This window comes from Haliaeetus albicilla, chromosome 4 (genome assembly GCF_947461875.1).
Source record: "Haliaeetus albicilla chromosome 4, bHalAlb1.1, whole genome shotgun sequence".
NCBI classification, from domain to species: Eukaryota; Metazoa; Chordata; class Aves; order Accipitriformes; family Accipitridae; genus Haliaeetus; species Haliaeetus albicilla.
Genome location: NC_091486.1, coordinates 17239103 through 17254430, shown reverse-complemented (window position 1 = coordinate 17254430; position 15328 = coordinate 17239103). Strand labels below are relative to the sequence as shown.

The 15328-nt window shown below is 45.2% G+C and overlaps 1 protein-coding gene across 2 annotated transcripts in view; it reads left to right on the top strand.

Annotated features, from left to right (window-relative positions):
• MARCHF4 (membrane associated ring-CH-type finger 4) overlaps positions 1-14618 on the top strand; it is a 113033-nt gene extending 98415 nt beyond the window's left edge. For both annotated transcript variants that reach the window (XM_069781093.1, XM_069781094.1), the window contains one exon: positions 5946-14618. In XM_069781093.1, the coding sequence (XP_069637194.1) occupies positions 5946-6307 (362 nt within the window). In that variant the 3' untranslated portion in view covers positions 6308-14618. The remainder of the gene's footprint in view (positions 1-5945) is intronic.
• Positions 14619-15328: the final 710 nt, after the last annotated feature.

Sequence of the window (15328 nt, the reverse complement as noted above, 5' to 3'; positions counted from 1 at the left end):
GAGAATTTGGGAAGTGGCAGGGCAGCCTAACTCAAGCAAATGCAGAGCGCAGAGCAAAAGTCAGTACGCTTTACTGTACTCCACTAGAAACCCATGGTTGGAGAACATAGCTGAGCCTAAAGAGACCATCTGTGGCTAGCTGTGTCCCCTATAGTGTGCAGAGCCCATCAGGGAAACATCACTCTTCTGGCTTTTTTTTCACACCCTTCCTTGTACTTTTGGCCACTGCTGGAGGCAGGATGCTATGACAGACAGACTCTTTGTCTGAACCAGTACAGCCACTTTCCTGCTCTTAGGTTAAGATAAAAGGCAGCTAAGGATGGAGCGTATAGGATGAGATTAAGGCAAAGAGATAAGTGAGGGCTGAGCTGCTGGAGCTTTGGAAACAAAAGTGGTGGAGTTGGAGATTGCCACAAAAGCTGAAAGAATTTACAGAACGGGAAGGAAGGGTTTGTGTATGCAATGATGTCAATAGAGGGAAAGCCCGGCAATGAAAGTGTTATGTCCCAGGAGGATTGGTTTGCCTTGGCCTGAGCCGTTGCTGCTGTGGATGCAAACATTAAGCTTTGATCACAGCTGCCAGAATCTTCCCCTGACACCCAGCAAGGAAAGCAATAGAAACAGGCTAAAGCATGGCAGCTGTCTGGCTGAGGTGAAACTGCATTTGGAAAGGAAACCGAAGGGGAAAGTGCTGCTGAAGGTGAAAACAAGAAGTGACAGCTCAGGTGGCAGGACAAGGGCTTTATGAGAAGCAGGACGGAGTAACTGGCTGGAATGGACTGTGATTTTTTCCTCCTGTAGATAATGTGAGTGACAGTGCAGGGGTGATGTACCACTCACTGTCAGCAGAAGCCTTGTTTTGGTGATTTCTTTACTGGCAAACAGGAGAAACAGTTCCTGCCCCAAGAATTTACCAGTCTCTTTCAAGAAAATGCATGGCAAGTGTTGGAATAAGAGGAAGGTTAATTAGAGGCTGAAAGTCCTGGTGAAAAGATCACTTGGTGGCAGTGGCTGACAATGTGCAGAAGGTGACTGTCATTTCTGGGAAACTGCTGCTCCAAAGTTGCCTTAAATTGGAGGCTCACAACTGCTCGGGTTAATCTCACAGGATGACAGTGTGCCAGCTGATCCTCCCTTGCCCATCCAGAGGCACAAACGCAGTTGTCCTTGTCACGTCTGGGTTTTGCCCATGTTCTTCCAACAGTCCTTCTAGCCATTGGGCTGAGGACCTCTCTCATGACCAACAGGCTCACTGATGGCAATACACCTCTGTCCCAACTAATCCCAAGAGACAAAAGGCCACCTGCAGCACACAGCCCATATGTGTCCACCCTCCGCACCAGGAACATTTCCTTGCACAGAGACTGCCCACGTGGATCATGATATGGTGTGGGCAGGTATTGCAAGGCTCAGAGGAATCCTACAGTGACAGGAGCCTTACCTCTGGGCCATGATACTCACCCTTGGTCATGCTGCACCTCGATCATCTGGAAAAGAAACAGTCCAGTTATTCTTACTCCGGAATGAAAACGAGCGTGAGGGTGGGGGTTAAATGGAAGAGGTAAGTCTTCCCCCAGAGTTAGCAGTTGTCAGCTTGCTCTCCCAGATGCTGTGAGCACGCACTGATTGGGTATGCAACTACACTGACACAACCCTTGCCTAGCCAGCCTGTATTGATGTTGCTTACCTGTTGCTTTAAATCCAGTCTGGAAGCAGGCTCTGTGCTCTTTGGGGCTGGGTCACTTACTGTGATAGTTTTGCAGAAGAGCAGTATTTAGGTGCTGGCTACTCTCCCATATATAATAAATGAAAGGAAGCATAAGATACCAGCATAAGCCATGTGTACAGTTTTGATATAACCTATTGCCAAGGTATTGTTGTGTTTGCCTGTGCTGTGAAGCACAAAGCAGCTTCTCAGCTCTGGGAAGTCATCCCTGCACCCAGGATAATCACTAGTCCCTCCTGCCTGGACTCTACAGACCTCCACAGGGCTGACCATGATCTGATCATCTGCATGGACTCAATAATAATAAAGTCACAGAGAAAGAGCAAAAAAGGCTAATATATGGAAAGAGTGAACACAGTGAAAAGAGATCAATATTGTTTCCTGTACCTATTGTTCCAGATTCAGCATGTTTTAATTTGGAGCACTGCACTGGGTTAGCCCTACTATGTTAGCTCAGAGATACTACGTCTTGTCCTGGCAACAGCATAGCCACATCAATGTGGCAATGCAAGCAGAGGCATTAGAAATTTTTTTTGTAAAATTTGCTGTCAGGTTAATGACCCCATCACATAATATGGGCTGTCTCCAGCTCCAGAGCCATCTAGAAAATCTTTTCATGGTACAAACCAGTGCAAGTAGAAATGTCTAAAAATGTAAGAATGGCCAAGGCTCCATCTAGCCAGCTGCCCTGTTTCCATCAATGGCCACAAACAGACATAAGAGTGAAATAAGAATAAGACAAGTGTATATTATAGTTCCCCTGAATACTTCTTCCAGCATTCAACAATTTTCAGCTCAAGGAATTTCTTCTGATGCTGGTCCAGCCAGGTCTATACATGAGAAAATGGGAATGAGAACGGCACATCTTCAGTGCCCATGTTCCATAGAAGTTTCATTTCACCAATGCCACAAACAAGGGATTTCATGGACCTGGCAACAATCTGGACCAACACATTTTGCATGAAACTCACAGACACTTTCCTTCCAAAGAGGTTGGTTTTCACAGAGGATCCACTGAGAACAGATTTTGTGAAGAAGTAGAAGAGGGCAAGATAAACTTGGGAGCAGTGGAAAAAGACAAGGCCATTACCAGAATCCATCTGAAATTCTCATATAGACATTTCTGCATTGAAAAGAAGGAAGTGCACAAAGAGAGAAGTTCACACCAACCTGCTGTCTTCCCCACATAAACAGGATTTGGCTTGTGGAATAATTGTTTCTAGCTGGACACTTCTAGTTGAATACAGTTCTTCCTGAAGGATTTCCCACTTAAGTCTGGCCTTTAATTGGAAAGTTTCACCTCTAAACAAGAATGATCCTCGAGGTTTCTGTAAGGGGATGCACAGAGCTGAACATAGGAATTCCAATCCTAATTTATCTTAGGCAGACAAAATTTGTTTCGATGGGAGCATTAGGCGTCCTGCAGCTTGATATAAACTGATGGACTCTTGCTTACTCTTGGCATTTGCTCTTGCAAATGAATCACTGTTACTTCCGCCTCCCTGCCCACCCCTCCACTTGGTTTCTTTTTAATTTTACGGCTTCCTGAGCTTGACACTGGGAAATCGATAAGTAATTTAGAGCACAGTAAATACAGACGAAAACAAGTTATTTTGTACTTTTATAAATATTTGGAAACCAAAATTATCTAAGAAAACAGGTGCTCAGTTGACTCAGCAACCCATCCATCAGCATCACACAGTTAATTGCATAAGATCATAAACATTTATAATTAGAAGGCAAACAAACAAGAATTTTATAAACAGCCCTCTTGAATCAGGCTGCGCATTAAATATTTGTGATAAGGTAATTAAGAATAGATTTACAATCCTGGCGCAGTGTTTAATACTTTGGAGAATGGATTTGATTCTGTGGAGAATGTTCTACAGCCAAGGAGAAAACATTCAATTTCGGCTCTTTTATCCGAGGCTTAAAGTGGTCTCAGAGAAACATTGGCTCTGTCATTGATCAGAGTGGAATTTCATTCATTACAGATCAGACAGCTCATTTAAATATATGTCTAATGTCCCTTGTCATGGGCTGATCCACTTCAGGCCTGCTTCAAAGCTCTGTCTCCTCGGCTGGATCTGCAGGCTTTCCCTAAGTCCTGCTTTTTATGGTTGATACTTTGATCAGAAGATGTCAGAATTCTCAACCGTGTTTCAAAGTAGGGAAGAAAAAACACGTTTTTCTATTATGACATCATGATGCTTGGTTATGAAAAGCCGACATCACTACAGGATTACAGCTGTGCAATCTCAGTGGTCGATGGGAACCAGAGGGAAGATCTCTCTTGTACTGTAGAGCCCAACACCATTCCCTGTCCCAAAATAGCCAGATCTGCATACTTAATCTATCCAATGTAATTACTTCTACAGCCAGTAAGCAGGCTCAGCACCCAATTACAATGAATGTGAGAGTCCCCCTGAAGCTAATCGGTGCTCAAGTCAGCAGGACTTCTAGTTGTATTTAGAACCAGAGAGGCTAGAAACTCAATCTGTACTGAAGCTAGGGCTTAAACTATGTACAATCAGATGCAGACCCTAATAAACTGTTGGCTGCATCCCATCAGTCAGTAATGGGGAGATCAGCCCTAAGGGTAGGAAGACCTTCAGATATTTGGGGGTTTGATATAGCACAGGTTTACTCTAGTAATTATCTGCCATCAGAAACTAGAACAGTCTGGAAAAGGTGGGTGGAGGGTAAAGCATTTGATTCATCAGGGATAACCATAAACCACTTGATTCTGTGCTGACCTCCACACAGTGCTGGTCAAGGCAACCTCCTCGTTTAGGCATGATTTTGCTTCTTATTTCTTGTGGGTCTTTTGTTCTTTGCTCTTGCATTTATATGCTTGCAACAGGCAGGCAAGAGAACTGCTCTTCCTAGAAATGTTTCTGATAATCTTGATCCTGACGAAGAATGGTGAAGTGATCCTTATCAAGAACAATGAAGCTCTCCATGTGCTGACTCACCCAGTTCTACCTGCTGCTCTGGCTTCAGTTACATGGGACACAAAGGCACTTTCCTAACAGACAGATTGCTGCAAAACAAGAAGACTTGGACCCGACCCCCCCCCCCCCCATTCTGCATAAATCCCACTCTTTGACAAAGCTTGTTAATTATATTACAGTGTGTCAGCTAAGCCAGTCTACGTGAGATGGTGCAGCTTCCTCCAGCCTCAGTGGAGAAGAACAACACAGTGATGCAGTCACTGCTGGACCTCGTGCTTTTGAAGGATCTAGCCACAGCCTGGCAGCTTCAATAATAACAGAGCTTAATACTCAAGTACTGTCATTGTCTAAACAACTTCTAGCATTATTTAATCCTTCAATCCTCTTGCAAGGGTGGGAGGATGAGAGAGACCACTGGGAGGTGAGCTAACTGCTGGGTGAGCAGAGAGTGAGCTCCTCACTCTCTTTCCGATGCAGAGACCATTAGAAGTCAGATGTCCTGCAGCCCAGTGCCATGCCCCAGACATCAGCTCTGGTATACGCAGACGGGTAGCAGGACACGTGCATTACATGCACACTCGGTGCACACGCACGGTGTGAGCTTATCTGCCCTTCCTTTCAAGTGTGGTGTTTTCCCCCTTGGAAGGGAGCAATGACGTACGATGAGGTACCTGCTCTGCAGATGAGCAAAATTTTGCCTAGGATGACAAACGATTTACAGGTGTAGACAGACCCTTTTTTTTGCTTGATTGCCACCTCTGGCCTCCATGTGCGTGTCTGCTCTGCTGCTGCGTGTGTGGGGAGAGACTCGGGCTGTGCACACACATGACGTTGGTGCAGCAGACGTCACCAGCACGTCAGATCCAGTTACACCCCCTCCAAACACACACCGTTAGCTGGGTGAATCATGCCTATGCAGCATGCAAAACCAGTCCAGTGATAGATAAACCTCAGGCATTTATTGGTAAACAGATACTGTTTTGCTGTAAGAGCATAACTCACTCAGCTGCATTTACGATCTGTTTATTGATTGCTGAGATAAAGCTGTAATCCTTTTAATTCAGGGGAAAAGGGATCCAGCAGAGCAGGAGCACCGGTGCTCTGCCAGTCGGTAATTAAAATACATGATTTATCGTTGAATAAACACCGGCTGAGGGAGAGCTGAGCTAACCAGCTATCTGGGGGCAGGACGCTGGGTTAGGTTTATGGTTCTTTCTAAAGTTTTGTTTCTGTTTTATGTTTATTTCTTTCCCCCTTCCCTCCAGGTCTAATAATACACGAAGGGCCCTCGGTTTACCGGATTTTTAAACGGTGGCAGGCGGTCAATCAGCAGTGGAAAGTGCTGAACTATGACAAAACAAAGGACATGGAGGAACAAAAAACAGGGACCAGGACAAATCAGCGCCCCTCCTCCCAAACCACCCACTCGTCCTCCACTGGTGGTACAGCCACTAACTCCGCTCCAGCCGACAGCGGGGCACGGGCTGCCGGCCATGCCACAGGCACCCTCTCTGACCACCACTGTGCTTATACCATCCTGCATATACTCAGCCACCTGAGGCCTCACGAACAGAGGAGTCAGTCTAGTAGTAACAGAGAGCTCGTCATGAGGGTCACGACGGTCTGAGCCGAGGAATTCAGGAGGCCTTAACGTGAAGCGGAGGAGACAAAGAACTCATAAAGCAGAGGAGCATGGTGTGCCTTTTTCTTTCTCTTTCCTTTTCTTTTCTTTTTTTCTTTTTTTTTCTCCTCCTCTCCTTTTCTTTTTCGGTAACTGCACAACATATAAGAGGCGGCACCTGGCCAGCTGAGGAAAAAAAAGCAGGTGGAGGGAGAGCTGCACACTCATGCTAAAGAGGTTAATGTTTTCCAGCCAGTTTAAAAAAAAAAAAAAAAAGAAAAAAAACAACAACACAAATCACAAAAAAAAACAACAAAACAAGTGCAATACAGACTACAAACTGAGTAGGCAGAGTTCTGGGGAAGCAGAGGAACAGACGGCTTAGCATGTCTTACAAATCCTATTACCTGGAATAGGTAATGCTCTGTACACACCCCCCGTACACACACGCATGTGCACACAAACACACACACACACACACACACACACACAGTGTGAGATTTATAAAAACAAGGAAGGGAACAAAATATTTGGAGTATTTTTATTGTCCAGACTCTGATTAACCAGGGCTATGAGTTGTTTTGTTTCCTGAGTCACTCTGGAGCCTTGTTCGATTTACCATAAGATACCTGAAGTGAAATGGCTGGGGATTTTTCAGTATTGATTTACAGAAAGAGAGGTTGAATCATCCCACCAAGAAAATCTAACAAAACCCAGGCATACCCAAATTTCACCAAAAATCCTGTTTTTTCATAATGTTCCTGACAAGGGGTTTGTGAGGGTGGAATTGGGAGGGGGGAGGGCACTCCATGAACTTTATTCGACATATAGGCATTTTTGGCAAATTTTGTACAAACACTCAGCAGGTGTTTCAAGCACAAGTATTGGTGTGATTTATGCCTTCATAACCCCAAATCCAGCATCCAAATCTTGCCACTCACACACATCATTTTCCATGCAGATATTCCAGATTAATTTCCTTTCATTTTACTCCGATCACAAGAAGCTGACCCTTCTTGCTGGGTTTCTGCTTCCTTGCTGATTCAGACACTCATGCATTAGAGATGTACATTTTTTTTGGTGTCTGTATCCCTGCTGCTCGATTTGCCACAGTCTCACTCAGTCTTGTAGGCTGAGCCTTTCACATCCAGTCTGTTAGTTTATTACAGAGTCTATTCCATTCAATCATTCAAGAGAGAGTTAGTCTGAAGAGGGAGCACAGTTGCTGATTGAATATGTAACACTTCTAATAAGTCTCCTTCTCTGGGATATGTCCTCGAAGGTACTGGTTGCTCTTCAGGAACATTCTCTTTCAATGCACAATGGCTGAATCATCTGTGGATATTAAAGGGACACTGTCAAGTACTTTTAAAATAGTTTTTAGGGTTTGGGCTTTTTTTACTCTCCATTGTTTGTAATATTCTCTTACAAGCTTGAAAATAAAATTTCTTTCCCTACCGATTTTGTCCTTCTCCATTTGGGCACGTATCGTTCTCTCCACTCACCCCATTCCTTTCACCATCCCCGTCCTTCCCCTCCCCACCTTTCTTTTGCAACAGGAGGAAATCCATGTTACTGATTTCCTGCTGACTGTCCTCGCTCTATGGAGGGTATGTCCCAGCTCTATGGGGTTGAGCTGTTTTGCCAGTGTAACTGCCACAAAGGAAGCGTAAGAGCAGGAACGCTAAAAAAAATGGAGATTAGCTAATTGAGGAGCAACAGCTCAGCAATCCCAAAACAATGAACCTATAGTGATCAAGCCTGAACCCGGCTCCCTCCAAAATTAAGATAAGGACTTCAGCCAAACTGCACCCATTTAGCAGCAGTGCTGAGTAACGTTGCACAATGGCTGTGTCTAACCGCCCTCCGTCATCGTACCAGCACCTCTGGCAGCTTCTGTTGGAGCCAGGGCAAACACAAGTTACCAGCCATCATGGGTCAGGTGTTTCTGGGCCAGAGAAGGTGTCAAACTTCAGCCTCTGCGTTTGAACACACCTCTGCAACGTTGAAGATGGAGGTTAGCATCTTAAGGCAGGTCATATTTTTCACCTCGATTACTTGACAGTGTCCCTTTGAATATCAGAATGCAACAGAACAGGTACTTTCTCTGACAGAGAATGTGGGAGGTGAAACACCGGCCGAGAAAGCTGACTTACTGAGGACCCATGTGAAACAGCATGGCTTCTGAGGCCACTGTACCTTTATCTGACCAATCTTACTATCTACCAAAGAGTGCTTTTGGAAGAGGGGAGGGAAGGGATGTTGGTGGGCAGAGGGAGAGGGAAGATCATCTCTAAAAGCAGCTACCCCCAGAATGAAGGTGTTGCAACGAATGGTCTCTGGAAGAACCGCTTCTGATTCACAGTAGAGAGAAACCTGGCCAAAGCAAGCAAACACAGCAGCCTCTCGCCCCCATGCCTGTCCTGGAAGCTGTCCTCATTCCAAGAGATGAGTAATTATGGTGGTTTGGGGAAAGGGGAAGCATACACAGATGAAGGGACAGCTGTCAGACATGATGTTGTTTCCCTCCCTGCCCTCCACTCATTTAATATGGAGAAGTCAAATTCCTTTAATTTGGCTAACGGCTAAAAGTTTAAGAGGTCAGAAGCACAACTTGCCGTGAAAGAGTGGTGTGATCTAGTACTCTGAGCACACAGGACTCTGCATACTCTCACTCCAGCTCTGCCACCGACTCTGTAGCCTTGGGCTGTTTGGCTCAGTCCCCCTCCACGCAAAGGGGGAATAACAATACGTACCTACCTCACAGGGGTGTTGTGAGAATCCACGTTGGTAAAGCCTGTCGAAGTGCTAAGTCTACCACCGGTAGTCACAAAGCGTGTGGTGGGGGTGAGCAGCGCCGCCCTTTTGCTGGTTACAGTCCGAATCACTCAGCGGGAGTCCCACCGGCCCTCTCCTGCTTGGAGATCCTCCTTGATCCGAAGCGGAGGGTGTCGTCCGAGTGCCCTCTCCTCCATTGCATGACATTTTAAGCGGCTGTGAGGTGCAGGGTAGTGACAGACATGATGTCCTACTTGACCAGGGATTTGCTACAACGTTTTCTATATCTGTGGGGTTTGTTGGTTTGGTTTTTCCATATATTGTGCTTAGAAATAAACTTTCCACTTAGGGCTGGCGGTTCGGGGTCTCTTCTGTTGCATGGCAATGTATACAAGTCTTATTGTCTGTCTTACTGTGCAAATGACCCCGCAGCCCGATTTCAGAGATGGGTATGGTCTGAGCCTTTTCATAGTGGCATAAGACTCAAAAGCCTGTCTAGACTGTTTAATATTTAAACAACACTATGAACTTGTCAATTGTATGTGTTCTGTGCAATACGAAGCATGTCATTAGCTGGCTTGATGGGCAGAGGGGATAAAGGAAGGTCAAAACTTGTTCAAAGAGCTTCATACATGTGCCAGCATGGAGCCGAAGGGCTGCCACCAGCAAAGCAAACTCGGGGAAGCCACTGGAAACTGTTTTCAGAACAGTTTACTCCAGAACAAGGTACTTCTGAGTTTATGAACTTCTAGGCTGCCAGCCTGAGAGAACAAGTGCAAATTTAGTGTGGGGTTTGGGGTTTTGGATTCTCTTTTTTCTTTCCTCCCCAAAGTATTGATGGCAGAAATACTGATGAGGGTCTCTTGCTTCCATAGCACAGTTCTCTCATCTCCCACAATCTCCTTGTGCCATCCCCTTTGTGCTACTATGCAGGACTTTAAAAGGTGCAAATGGAGAGAGTACGCTCCTGAGACATGCAAAATACATTGTGTATTGGGGGATTCTAGTGGACAGAAGAGATGGGGCAGAGCTATGCTACAGAAGGCATTTCTTCCTCCCCGCATCTTTCCTCTAGTCTTGTCTGCTGGGTACCTGAAGAGACGTTCTCTGTATTTTGTTACAAAGCAGTCAGATCAGCTTCCACCGACAAACAAAGCTTGCAGAGTTTGGCAGCTGTTTCTCCCAGTGGAGAAAATACCAGGTCCTATCACTGTGGAGACCCTTCAGTTCTTGGGCTTTGTGATCCTCCAAACCCGTTCGGGGGTGGTCAGCGTGGAGGACTGTGTTCAGCCATCATCAGGATTGTGCGTGTGTGGTCCTGCTCATTCTTGTGATTTCTGCTAGTCCCCTGATTTTCCGTCAGTTTTGACATGTCTTTCTGGTAATGCTCTTCTGGTTATGCTCTTCAGAGGTGTTTTGCTCTGTGTCAGTTGCCAGTGCTGTTCTTGCCTACTGAAACATCAGTGCTGACCTCCAGCTTCCACAGCTCTTCCATTCTTGCCATCCAGTCTGTTGGTAAATACCCACTGCCACACTCAGACCCTCTTCCTCTGTGCCTGCAATGGCTCAAGCACATGTACTAACCCAAGCATCATCAGAGAACACAGGGACCATTAAGAGTCTGTATCAACAGTCAGACTCCGTAACCATCTGTCAGTCCTCTTTGATATATATTCACTTGACCAGTCCCAGTGCCTGCTGTTAATTGGTTGCCACAAAAATCCCATAATACTACCAAAACCCATATACCCATCTAATGCTTGGTTTCCAAGTTCAAATGTCAGAAGTGATGGACTGTTTTTCAAGTAAATCAGATGTGTTCCCTGTTGTGGTTTTCCAAGCAAGGTGCTGAAGAGGTCCATGTCTTACCTCACCATGACGGGCAACCCAAGGAAAGGGCAAGCCAGCAGCATAGATTTGAGTCAAGAGAGGCGTCGGCTATTCACTATGTTTTCACTTGGGGAGACGGGAAAATAGCGCTCATGTCTGCCAGGTCCCCGACCCTTCTCAAAGCTGTTTTATCTGGCAGCAGTAAAACATCAGAGCCAATGGCTGTAGATGGAGGAAAATTCTGAAGACTTTCCAGTTCGGAAGACCATCCCCTGCCCACGTGTGCTGGTCAGTCACTCAAGCATCTTTTCTTTGTTTTCCTCAAGAGAAAAAAGATGATTTTGACTAAGCAAAGTACTACTACTCTTCGTGTAGGAGGAGGCTGCACCATTAGCACTTCCAACCTGTGGTTCATCCACCAGGACTCCTGCACATCTCCTTGTGAGAAGGCATGGCCAGAAGACCTATTCCTTCCTCTTACTATTATATGTCGGTCAAGCACTTGGAGGGAAATAGTCAGCAGTGCAATTGCCTTAGTGACTACTGGCTGAGTATCCTAACCTCCCCTCCACTATCACCTCATCTCTGACTGTTCCTTCTCATTCCTGAGCCAACAGATGCCTCATCCCCTCTGCCATGTCTAAACTCCAGCCCTGAAGATCTGCTGAGCAGACAGACACAGAATTCCTCACAGACTAGTTTTAGAGTCTTCTGCATCCTTCGTGCGTATCCAAACAGGCAAATTCATTTCATTGATAGACAATGGCATATTTGAATCCTGAGAGGAGAAACAAATGTAGGAGCTTATTGCATTGACCTTCACCTCTTCTTCCACGTTGAAGGAGATGATATAGTGAAAACTTCAGTTGGTTTCCATACAACAGCAATGAGCTGATGGCTCTAAGAATATTTCCCTCAATAATGCAAGTCTGACATGCTGCAGTTACTGAAGGCAGCCTTTGATCTCTCATCTATCACGCTGGATACAAGGAGAACAGAATGTGACAATTTTGTGGCATTTACACAGATACCAAAACTATCTTAGTTCATTATTCAAATTACCTCCAGGTCAGTGGGTGAATTTCTCCTTTGATGAAAGAATGATGTTTTCTCTTCCATAACTGGAATTGCAAGATAAAATATATGTACACATATACATATATATTTACAATTGTTATCCTGAAAACATAAAGAAAAGGAAGAAAAACTGAAATAAACTTGAAAGAATATTTAGCTCTATTGAGTAAGGATTGACAGGAGGTAGGGAGTTGCTGCATGGAAAGTACGACATATGATTTGACTTCAGGCAAAGAGAAGACAGAACAGGGAAATGCTTTTATGTGACCTCTGGCCTGTCTCTGGTTCATGCTTATTATTGTGTAGCATTTAATTAATGCAGAAAACATTATGTGGAAAACAGACGCTCAGCTCCAGCAGCAGGAAACAGACTGAAGACCCCTCAAACTTATCTGAGCCATACTCAAACAAGCACAATGATGCAAAAGCACAAACACCTGCCATCACAACTGTTTGAGAAGAGATGGATTTCTGAACAGAGACAAGGACTTACAGAGACATTCTTTTCCAAGCCACACTGACAGTATTTTTCCCAGCTTGTTTACTTCTTCTTATTAACCCCTTTTTTTTCCAAGCATCTTAGGGAAAAAAAAGAAAAGAAAAGAAAAAAAGGATTCTAATACCCAGGACTTAAAGAATTAAATAAAGTAGAGAAGAGGTACTAAGGGAAGATGTTCCTTTATATGTTGTGTTATGCATCAAGATGTGCTTTACCAGAGTTAGGACATCACATTCAGTTCCCTCCTTCCTCAAAGACAGTCTGAGTGATTGAGTCTGCTCATAATCAAGGAGGCTTCCTAGAAAGTAGCCTTCTACAGGGGACCACAGCTTCCCTCTGGATGGGACAGCCAGCATCAGGCAGAGATGTTTTGCCTCCAGTTGCATCCCTCTGTGGCAGGATGACAACCTGTTTTTAGCAGGTTGTTAGCAAGTCACTGTTGGGCAGTGGGAGCATCTATCAGCTTATATAAGTTTTGATATTAACAATTACAAGAATTACACAGGCCCAGTGTGCTCCTGCAAGTGACCTATCTCATCCTTTCACAGTGCAAGTTGGTGACAGAGCTACTCTGCTCTTTGCTCTTCATTACAAGACAGCTTTTGTTTAAAATCCACCCTGCCACCCTTCTCTGGGAGTTTTTCCACTGCACGTTACAGAGGTTCAGTTTAGTCCTTTTTCCTAGAAGGATGAACAGACCTCTACCTAACCCACCTGATCTTCCTTCCCAGCTAGAGAGACAAAAATTGATGTTCTCTGAACAGCTGATCTCAGTACCTATGTTCTTATGAGATTATATTCCCCCTCCCCTTTCACTCACTACTCCATAATCTTCACTTTTCTTTGGAAAGGGGTGATTCATTGCTACTAAATGGTAGAGCATCTTTCTGAGACAGGAGTGTGGACAGCCCTTCTACTCCTTGCTAACAGGCACACAAACCTTCCTCCCATCCCTCTAGACTGGTGTGGCCAGCAGAACCCTTTTTCATGGAGTTTAGCTTCTTGATCCAGAAGAGCAAGTGCTTTCAAGCATCTCCTTCACTGCTATCAAGCTGTGGGATAATGGCATGGGGAATCTTTTGTTTCTTAGCCTCAGGGTAACTAGAGTGGATGTTGCACCTGAGCCAAAAACACAGTGAGGACAAAGCACTTGTGTTTTTAGATGGTGGTAAAACTGGGTGAGGTCTGCCCTGATGACAGGGGAGCAAGAATCTTTGTCAGATTTATACAGTAACAAAGCAAAATGGCCTTGTCCCTCATGTTTTTAGCTCATACACATCAGCTCTCCATTATAAACAAACCCTCTGTAGGCAATGCAGGCCAGGCTTGGGGAGGAAATCTTCCTCATTCCAGAAGCACAACCAGCCCATAGCTATGCATCAACCCCTTCAGGACTGTTGCCTCAGAGAGGCTGAGAGTAAGAAGGAGGTAGCTAGCAGGGATGGCAAGAACACTTCCCTGGATCTTCGTCCCCAGTGGGCAGAGTCCCCAGTAGGCTAATTCTGCATCTCCTCACGTGAGTCCTCTTTGAAATCACTCCCAAGGACTATGGTCTGATCCTTCACTACTACAGGGTCTGCCCAGGAGAGGAAGCAGTGTCTCTGCATGGATTTCCAAGGTCTGTTGGTAGGGTCCTGAGTTGGGCCTGGAAGAAAATCACTATGTTCACTGAGGGATGAGATGAGTCAATGGCGTGTCCATGCAGAAATACTCTCTTTGAGACTTCTACAGAGATGTCTGTGGGGTTGGGAGGGGGGGTTGGTTTTGTTTAGGGCAGGAAGCACGGGGAAGGGAAGGCTGCAATGGAAGAAACAATCAATCAGCCACAAGGGAGGGGTTGACTAAGAGGAATGACCATGTCGACTGTGTTACTGTCCCGTCATTCTCCTGAACCCAGAATGGAAACTTCCAAGTGCTCTTCATGAGCTTACATTTATTAGAAAACTATTCCTGGGTGTTCAAGGTTGTTTTCTAATGAAAATATACATAATAAAAAAAGGAAATGAACGACTCTTGTTAATCTTTTCCTCTCCTCTGTTAACCTGTAACACACACTGTGAAACTTACCTCCTTCCCTGTTTGTTTACTGCCATTCCTGGTCAATAAAATCTCTTTCTTTCTGGTCATGATCCACACAGGGCCTTATGCAGTAAGCTTTCATCTTCTGCGTACACATCAGAGGTCAAGACTTCACGTAAGGGATTTGAATAAAATGCCATGGCTTAGCATACATAACACCATGTGTTAGCATTTTGACTTATCATTTGTTTACAGCATTAAGCAGCAAAAATCGTTTACCAAACATCACTGTAAGGTTCATGTGTAACACGTTCCCTGTGTGCAAGAGAGAAGCTTGAGGCAACCATGGCAAGTATAGGCAAGCACTGAAAAATGCTGCTATTTTCAGAGTACCCACTCTGGTGTGCTAGGTCCTTCCCAGGGACAATACAGAACTATCCTTGACAATGAACATCTCCCATCTAAGCGGTACTGGAGTCAGCCCTTGCTCCAGGGCTTTATCTTCTACAAATTGCTCTGTGAACGTCAAGACACAGGGAACCCTCAGAGCAAGCTTGCACAGAGAAAGTGAGGACGATGGAAGCAATCACCGATGCCATGGTAGGAAGGGGTTGGTAAAGAGCTAGGCTAGATCTGCAGCTCCTCTCCTGAATGCTGGGCACATGACAGCAAGCTGTACCCCAGAACACCTTTTGAGGCTGCCCCTTGTTTCTGTAGTGCCCACTGAATGCCTAGAGTATCACTTTTCAAGGTGATGTGCCTAGAAGCCCAGTGCAACCAGCTGCACAGCCTTCCTGTCTGAGGAAAGCAGGGGCAGCGTTTCA